The following is a 9,748-nucleotide window of genomic DNA, read 5'->3' on the forward strand; positions in this document are numbered from 1 at the left end:
ATATTAAAAATTCATATAAATAAAATTTTTGTTTGTTTTTACATTCTTGATAAAATTCAAGATTAAAAATAAAGGTGTTGTAAAAGTGAAAAGACAAGTTATTGACTTTGGAGGAAAAAACCCAGTTATCTGATAAAGGACTTGTACTTAGAATATGTTTTAAAACAACAAAACCCCATACAACAAAAAACCCCAAACAATGTTTGTGTAAAGTAATGCTGAGTCGCCTGCTCCTCATAGTGATCTTATGTACAACAGCTCTGAAGTCTGCCCTGTCCTGAGCCAGTCTCACTGACTCCAACACACTTTACCCCATGGCCCCAGTTATGGTATCAATACATCTCATCTGGGATCCTCCTCTCCTGCACTGTCCCTCCACCCTTCTGAGCATGATCTCCTTCTCCAAGGACCAGTCCCTCCTGGCCACGTGCCCAAAGTATGTGGGACGGAGCTTCAAAATCCTAGCATCCAAGGAGAAACTTGGTTTCACCTGCTCCAAGACAGACCTATTCATTTTCTTGGTGGACCATGGTATGTATGTTCAAGACTCTTCTCCAGCACTACAACTTGGAGGCACAGATTCTTCTGTCATCCTTAGTCATTATCTAGCTCTCTGATGGACAGCAAGTGACTGTGAAGACATTAATATAAGAAGGCAAGGGAGAGCGAGCTCTGGTGGCCTAGTGGCAAGAAGTTGCACTGCAATCACAGAAATGAGTGGTTCAAATCCACCAGATGCTTTGCTGGAGAAGGAGGGAAAATCTCCTCCTGTACCAGTCAAATCTGATTTGACGGTATACACACACATAAATAATAAAAAAAATAAAAAAAAGAAGGCAAGGGAGGATCAACCTGGGAAGAACTGATGTGAGGACAACTTTGCCACTTCGACTGATGAACAGGAACTGCACAAATATTCAAAAAGGGGAAGAGGGAGGTAAAAGAAGGAAGAGGGGGCACAGATCACTAGGACAGTAGAGATCAGCAGACAGTTTTAGGTAGTGTTAAAGAGCAGGTGTGGTGCAATGATGGCTTGATAAGACGGAGTGGCAGAAGGTAGGGTCAACAGTAATTAATTCTAGAAAAGACAGGGTATATGAGTAATAGTATACTAACCTATTAAAGAGGACAGCAATCATCAATAAGTAAGCTGGCCGAAGGGAAAAAGAATATGGAGTAAAGGCCTGATGAAACAAACACTGCCACGCATGGTGGCCTCACCCACAGTGTTCCCAGCAGCCTTGTTGGCACACAGACACTGACAAGATTTGGGGTGTGCCCCTGCAGTGTGCAATCCTGAGCATGCCTCAGCAACACATGTAGCTCCTTCCTTTGTCTCAGGCTGCAGTCATGGGACTTGCCTTTTGGTGTGTGTGCCTGCAGTGTCCAACACATCACTGGCCTGCAGACCTCCTCCACTACAGTACCCACCTACTCTCTGGACTTACTCATAACTCTGGTCCCATACAGGTAACTCCTGAAAGATTACAGTGTTTCTTTTTTTTTTATTATTACTTTTTGTGTCTGTGTACCGTCAAATCAGATCTGACTGGTACAGAAGGAGATTGTCCCTCCTTTCCCGGCAGAGCATCTGGTGGATTTGAACCATGTGCCTCTGGGACTGCAGTGCAGCTTCTTGCCACTAGGCCACCAGAGCTCCCCAAAAGATTACAGTGTTAAGGCAGACTTTTATCACTTCAAGTGTTTTGCTTTTCAGAAGACCTCAGGGGGTACTGCTGGGTTGGGTTATATAGATTATCTTAGGGCAAGAATTATGATGGTTCACCAAGCATCCATAGTGCCAGAAATTCTTGATTCCTTGAGAAACTGCAATCCTTTTCTGCATTTTTTTCATGATCATCAGGATTCTGTAGACTCTTTGATCACAGCATTCCGTAGTGGTAGCTGAAGACCACCCAGCTGTGGCTTCACAGCAGTTTAATGAGAAAATTAGCCACACACCACATCCTCCTTTTATTCTTGCCTCTCGTGCTTCCTCTGTTGCTCCAGGTGAACAGGGCACAATTACTGTGGTTTAGATGGACGTTGTTGTTGTTGTGTTGTTGTTATGTGCCGTCGAGTCGCCTGCGACTCATAGCGACCCTATGTACAACAGCCCTAAACTCCGCTCTGTCCTGTGCCAATCGCACTGTCTCCGACACTCCCATCCCGATTACCCCAGTCACTGAATCAATCCACCTCATAAAGGGCCTTCCTCTCCTGCGCCGTCCCTCCACCCTCCCAAGCATGATGTCCCTCTCCAAGGACTGGTCTCTCCTCACAACATGTCCAAAGTAAGTCAGACGGAGCCTCAGAATCCTTGCCTCCAAGGAGCCACCCGGTTTAACCCTCTCCAGGACAAATCTGTTTGTTTTCCTAGCAGTCCATGGTATTCTCAATACTCTTCTCCAGCACCACAGCTCAAAGGCATCAATTCTCCTTCTATCCTCCTTGGTCATTGTCCAACTCTCTGATGCATAACAGGTGATTGCGAAGACCATGGCCTGTATCAGATGCACCTTAGTCCCCAGAGAGACACCACTGCTCTTCAGCACTCCGGAGAGGTCCCTAACAGCAGACTTTCCCATGGCAATGCGCCTTTTAATTTCCTGGCTGCTGGTGCCAAGACTGTTGACTATGGAGCCAAGCAAACTAAAGCTGTGTACAATCTCAATCTCTTCACCATCCATCCTGATGCTGCCAATTGGTCCAGTGGTGAGAATCTTTGTCTTCTTGACATTGAGCCTCAATCCATATTGTAGGCTGCAGTCCTTGACACTCTGCAGCAGGCGCTTCAGGTCCTCCTCAGTTTCAGCAAGCAGGGTTGTGTCATCCACATAACACAGATTGTTGATAAATCGTCCACCAATCTTGACCCCCCATTTCTCCTCATAGAGCCCAGCCTCCCGGATAATCTGTTCTGCATATAGGTTGAAAAGGTATTGGATGGACGTCGGCAAGCTTTTCCCAGGCATTCAACCAGGAGCTGGAACAAAAGCTCTAACCCTGATATTAGGCTGCTTAAGTGGGCTGTCCCATGACAAACCAAAGAACCAATCCCAGGTATATGGTTGCCCATAAGCAGACAACTACTGTTAGCCAACCTGATCTTTTAAATAGGTGTTATCATTTATTGACAGCAACCACAGTGGTAAATAGAGGCTCTAATGGGGTGGCAGGTAAGGAGCTGTGCTACCAACCTGGACAGAGTGAATCCACCAGCTGTTCCTTGGCAGAAAGATAGACAGTCTCCTCCCGTGAAATGTATAGCCTCTCAAAACCTGCTGGAGGGTCAGACAGGAGTCGGTTCTGACTTCACAGCAACAAACAATGGCCAAGGAGGAATGAATCCGAAAGGGGCAGTGAAAGAGTTATTATCATTGTGACAGGACAAGACTAGGAGTGTACGCAAAACTCAAGCTCGCTCCTGTCAAACAGGCTGTGGCCCTTCATCAGTTTCCAAGGCTATAAATCATAATATAAGGAGACTGCTTAGCTTTGCCGACAGAGTCCTTGGTGGATTCAAACCTCCATGTGCTTCCACAGGTGTTGACTGTGGACACAAATTAAATTCTCACAACTTCAATATTTTCCCCATTTATCATGGGGTTGTTTACCAGTCCAATTTTGGGGGTTTTAGCTTGATGTTGAAGTGTAATCCATATTGAAGTCTTTAAACTTCAGCAATGCTTCAAAGCGCCATCTTCTGCAAGCAAGGTTGTGTCATTTGAACACCACAGGTCAACAAAGGACTCTTCCCTTCAATCCTGATGCTGTGTTGTTCTTCAAATAGCCCAATTTTTCATATTATTTGTTCAACATACAGAATGAATAGGTATACTGAGAGGGTACAAGTCTTTCAGCACCGTATTGGATGAAGTTCCACTGTTATTTATGAGGATTCAAAGGCTCTTTATTTCAGAGGTGGATAGCTAAGCCAGCTTCCTAGTGTGGCTTAGTTTGGAAGTGCCACGGCATCTTGTCTAACACAGATAACCCTTCTATGTTTGAAATCCAGTGGCAATGTTTCCAGTGCGTCTAGACAAGTCAGTCAGCACAGTGCCGCACAGTAAGTAAATGGCACACCAATAAAATCCTAACAAACCAGTCAAGGCAAGAGTACTCGTGTGGGGAAATCTGTCTCTCACACAGCACACAGACACAGACAGTAATCGTGAATGTAAAGGTATACAACAAGAGTAAATACAGGTGGAATACTATGCAGCACTCAGGAGCAAAGATTCTGAAAGATACTAAATAACATAAGAGAGGCTAGAGAGTGTTATGCTGAGTGATCTAACTCAGACACTTAAGGACAAATACTGCATACGACCATGAATGTAAAAACAGAAGGATAAGCAGTAAGATGTGTATGGATATACAAAGGAGGAAGGGGAAGGGGCAGAGAAGCTGCTGGTGGTGGTGGTGGTGGGGCACAGTTTTGGTGTAGATGGAGGGGGCAAAAAAGACCACAAAACAATGTACACAAATGAAACACAATATAAATTACTGTATACAGACCTTTATTATTTTTATTTATTTAATTTTTTTTTTTTTTTAAAAAGGTAAATTTAGGAAGAGTTAAACAATTTCTTGAACCTATCCATTTTAGGTCAGCCAGGATAATAGAAGGCATATGTCCACACAAACCTTACATGGAAGTTTGAAGAAACTCCAGTGGTCAGAGCCACAAGCTAAAAACAACCCTGCAGCCAATGTCATAAATAAGAAAACAACACAAGACCCAAGTTCAGCCAGAGATGACGACACGTGACAGGCAGAGGGCCCTGCAAGGGAGCCTCCACTCCTGAAGGTCCTGGCACCTGCTGCCCAAAGTGTGGACTCCTCAAGGGACAAGTGCAAGCCATTCTCTGCTCACTTCTTAGGTGGTGGTCAGTGCTGCGAGCCTACGAGGGCAGTGGTCCCTCTGAGCCCAGTTCTGAGCACTTATGCGAATGGATTCAATACATGCTGTACTCAGAACTCTGATTAATCATAATTCTAAACTATCTACTAAGGCTGAGCTCTTTGGCTGCCCCCAAACAAGTCCTCAAATCAACAGAAGAAGCCTAAATGAACTAAATGATCTGTTTCTGGTCCCAAGGAGCTGGTAAAAACGTAGCTGCTCTTCTTCTCTTGGCAATGGACGGACCCGCTACTGAGGACTGCCTTCTTAAAAAGAAACGTGAGGTGGCTTTTTTTGAGTAAACATTTACCAATCACACTGGTTTTTCATACAATCATTCAGACATTTTGCTCGAGAGTATTCATTACCCTAATGACTTAACGGCAGCCCCCTCACCCACGTTTCCTCCCCCCACCCCCCGACTCCAAGATGATCTCTGGGCTGTTCATTTGACGCTAAGCCTCGTTACGCTGTAGAGATGTTATTATTTTTTTTTCTGGACAAATGTAAAAAGGTTTTTTAAATGGGAAAAACAAAAGACAAAATTCAAGGCTGTGGTCACCTGTGAAGGGAAAGGTAGGGGAGTGTGAGGTATTTGATAAATACCTAGTATAGAATCCTTATTTAGTTTCAAAATGACCCTAAGAAAACAAGATTCCTGGGGGTCCAAGGTGGTGCAAGCTCTTGAAGGGTTTGGCCACAGGGTCGTGTGTCCTTAAGCCACTGGAGTGCCACAGCTGTCACTGTAAGTGCAGAGGTTTATGTCACGATGACGTGTGCACAACGATGCTTAGCAGGCCTTGAGCATGCAAAGAACAGACAGAGGTAAAAACATCACTGATGAAGGACCAAAAAGTTCTTAAAAACACTGCCAGTATCTTGTAAAGTCTCTGTGCCCTGTCCAGCCAGCTCAGGGAAAAAGTGGCTGTGGTTGAGGACAGGCTAAGTCTTCTGCACGGGAACAGAATGAGAAGGCCTTCGGTATCCTCCATTCAGACCCACCACACGGCACCAGCTCTGGAGACGTGGTGAGCTGGGGCACAGGAGAGTGTACCCCAAGGACCTGGGGGTGGGCGTGGAGGGAGGACCAGGGCACAGTGGCTGTGTTTTCTAGGAGCCCTCATCTGGCAGACACACATACTGAGCTATTTACAGGGGAGAAAACCATCTGGGGTTTGCCTTGAATACATGGAAGAGAGAAGTAGTCAGACAAGACAGACAGTTGTTGACAGTTTCTGAAGTTGGCTGGCGGGTACAGTCTATAGTTTTAGTCTATATCTAGTGGAAATCTTCCTTTAGACAGAAAAGTAAAATTACGTTAAAAAAGTAAATTTGGAAAACTGAGCAAGTGCAGACATTTGCAGAAAGAAAAACACTGAAATGCCAGGGCTGCCCTAAGTTCCCCACACACAGGCGGACAGGAATAGAGGACCCTTCTGGACATTCTGTAGTCAGAAGGGGTACATGCCCATGGAAGTTGAGCATGACTGGAGCAACCTGATGGCCATGACACTGTCCTTGTTCATGCGAACAGGTGCCAGGCTTTAGCTGTCCCATTATCAAAGGGCCAGATAAGTGAAGTGGTTTTCTCAGAGTTCTGAACCTGAAGTCCCTACCACCATTGAAGCCACACAAATGTTCTCTGATTACATGCTCTAAGGCATAAAAGGTGCCCAGACCCGAGGCCCAGAAAGGGCAGAGCAGAAAAGAACCCACACCTGGCTTTTCAGGCTTTACAGCAACTCCTCTGCCTTCTGCTCTGTGCAACAAGACAGACAAGTACATTCAAGGCAGCTCTGTTCATTGGCCAGGCCTGTTCAAGAGTGGCAAGTGTCAGGTGTCCATACACTGAGCCCTACCCCTAACCAACTTGAACCCTAAGAGAGGAAATGCTCTGGCCCAGCAACTAATCATGCCCACTGCAGTGGGATTCCCCGATCTGGGTGTATCCCGTCTTCCTTCAGAGAATTTCTTCTGATGATTAATTGGGGAAAGATGGACAGCATGTGCATGGTGCCTGTGGAAGGGGTGGACTGGACCCACAAAGGATACCCTCACCTCGTGGGGAGAGCAGGGCCTGGTCTCACCCGGGTCATCCTCTCACTGGGTCTGGTGTGGTGTCTACTATCAGCAGAAGTTCCCAAGGAGCTTGTTGAGTCCCTCCCTGACCTTGACCGCTGGCCCACCTTGCAAGTTCTAATGCAGCAGGCCAGGGACAGAGCAGTCCTGAGGACAGAGTAGGCTGTCTGGAGACTGCATGTGGCTGCTGCCTCTGCTCTACAAGTGCCATGTGGGGACAGTAGACAGAGGAGCCCTGGATAGGCCAGGCACTCAGGCATCAACCTAAGGACAGGTATCAGCCCTCTGCACACACTGGCTACATACTATCCAGCCAGCATGCCGCCCACACAGCCCAAGACAGGATGGAGGCCCTCAGCCTCCCTCTGCAGGCTAGGGCCTGCCTGGTACCCTGGGAACTGGAACCCTGAAGCTTTAGGCTGCTGGGGAATAGGACTCAAGCTTTGGTCAGCACCTGAAGCATTAGGGGCGCTGGGGCTCATGACCTCTAGGAGTCACTGTTGTCAGACGTGCTAACTTCAGCTCAGGTCTCAGCAGATGAGTATCTATCTAATCATTAGGAGACCCATCTTCCCCTCCCTGGTGGGATCAGCCCAGCCCTCCAGGAAGTCATTTCCAGACCATAATAGTGGCTCAAGGACACAGGCGAGATATGTGCCTGCCCAGCTGGGCCCGAGGGCAGCACTCTACACTGTTGGGGACGTCTGTCTTCCTGATCATGAGCAGGCTGTCTGCCAGTACCAGCGACACTCAGGCTCTAGTGGGGGACCGGTATTGGGCCCCAGGCCAAGTCCTCTGGCGTGGAGGTCAGTGTCAAACCAGCACAGAAGCAGTGGGCGGCAGTGCCTCGCCTCCACCCTCCCCAGGAGGAGGGACTCTACAGGGGTCAGACATGCCCCAAGCCTGGTAACCCCAGCACCAAGGCCGAGGTGCTCACATGTAACGACCACCATGGTGTGCATCAGGGAAGTGACTGGCTGCCCTCGTCACTTCTGCCCACAAGACTCTCCAGTGCTTCCTTGCTGGCAGCGGGGCTCTGGCTTTACACTTCTGAGCCAGCTTGATTCAAGTCGGGTAGGGGGCAAAATGGACCAATTCCCACGTCAGCAGCATTCTGCATGGCTCACCTCAAAGGCCACACACCTGATTTCCATCTCCCGCAGTAGCCATTCCCCCAGTAGGCCTCCAGTACTGCCTTGGGTGACCAGTGCATGAGGACAGGACAGTCCACTCCCGCAGGCGGACACACCCCCCTGACACCAGCTGTCCCTCCTCGGGACACTCTAGCTCTCTGCTAGGTTTGGTTATCTGGTGCGGTGGCCACACAGGATTCACAGCACATGGTCATGACCTCATAATCGGAATCAATGTGGAGGTACCGAGCCAGGATACAGGTCCTGACCAGGACTCTGCCCACAGGCCTGCTGCTCTTTCAGCCCCATCACAGTTGACTGTCAGGATGCTCTGTAGCTTCTCTGCCAAGGTCCCAGGAGCCCCACTGTGCCACAGCCCCATTCTGCCAGCAGTCTCCTGCCCACAGTTCCTCAGCAGGCTCAGCACTGGCGTCTCTTGGAAGGATTTGGCAGTTCCCTGTGCTCTGGGGATGATTTTATTGAAGCGCAGAGAATGGCAAGACTGAGCCACATGCCTTGGATCATGGAAAGAAGGGCCACAGAAAAGCAGTTCACTGATACACAATGACACCAGGAGCCACTGGCCATACCAGGTGACCAAAGAGAAGCTGAGGTCAAGTTCTCCCCTGAAGTAGGTCATGAGACAGAAGTCACACTGACACCATGCAGCCCTTCTTTTAATGCCTGGGGCTACCCAACAACCCTATCGTCTGCATGACTAGTTTCACAGATGAAGATGAGGTCCGGGGAGCAGCAGGGCGTGGGCTTCGGGACTGCCCCAGAGGTACACTCAGGGACTGGACAGGGAGGAGCAGCAGTCAAAGGTCAATGCCAGGACGTGGTATGGCTGTCCCCGGTGGTGCAACCAAGTTACAGCACCTGGACTTGACCTCCTGTCTGTCCACCACCAGTCAGTAGTGTTCACAGGAAGCCCCTCTCTCCCCACTGCAGTGTGTGCCCCAGACCCAGGGTGGTGCTGGGATCTAGCTTCACAGCTTTTTCTATCATCAGGGCAAACTGAAAGAAAATACACACCAATGTTTCTGTGTGTCAGTGTCATCCAAATGCTAAAAGCCATGCCGGGAACCCAGCAGTCCTGAAGAACAGCCATCCCAAAGAAATTTGGACGCAACTGCAGCATCACTCAGAGCTCTGGTCCTCCTCAGCGAATGATCATCACCCATTGTCTGCAAAACCCTGCACCCAGCCCTGAGCACAGAGGTCTGCAGTGGCCACAGGCAGGCCTCAGAACGACTGCAGGGCCAGCCCATGCATGCACCTTACCTTTTTTCCTGTCTGTTTCTCCACCATGTCGTTGCTGAGAGGAATGTCGTCTTGCTGTGGTGTCTTAGAACACCCACCCTTGGGCATTGTTCTGCCCACTCAGCAGGTCTTCATCTACACTGCTGTCGCCTCATCGTCGACAGTCTGCAAAGAGAGGGCAGAGGGAACGCTCAGCATGCAGCCCCATTTCTCTCTCAGCCACCAGTCACCTTGTGCAACCGCCTGGACTCACAGTAACCAGGTGCCTGTTGGCCAGTTAGCCAGCTGGAGGGAGATGGGAACCAGGGACCCACCATCAGTAGTTATGGCATCGGAGTGTGTGCAGAAACGAGCAGGGACGTTGCTT

The 9,748-nt window shown here is 48.7% G+C and overlaps 1 protein-coding gene across 1 annotated transcript in view; it reads right to left on the reverse strand.

The window, feature by feature from the left end:
• ANKRD11 (ankyrin repeat domain 11) overlaps positions 1 to 9,546 on the reverse strand; it is a 34,279-nt gene extending 24,733 nt beyond the window's left edge. The window contains exon 1 of the mRNA XM_006902848.1: positions 9,403 to 9,546. Within this exon, the coding sequence (XP_006902910.1) occupies positions 9,403 to 9,489 (87 nt within the window). The 5' untranslated portion in view covers positions 9,490 to 9,546. The remainder of the gene's footprint in view (positions 1 to 9,402) is intronic.
• Positions 9,547 to 9,748: the final 202 nt, after the last annotated feature.

Source organism: Elephantulus edwardii, unplaced genomic scaffold (genome assembly GCF_000299155.1).
Source record: "Elephantulus edwardii isolate Elephantulus edwardi_28Jun2011 unplaced genomic scaffold, EleEdw1.0 scaffold00463, whole genome shotgun sequence".
NCBI lineage: Eukaryota > Metazoa > Chordata > Mammalia > Macroscelidea > Macroscelididae > Elephantulus > Elephantulus edwardii.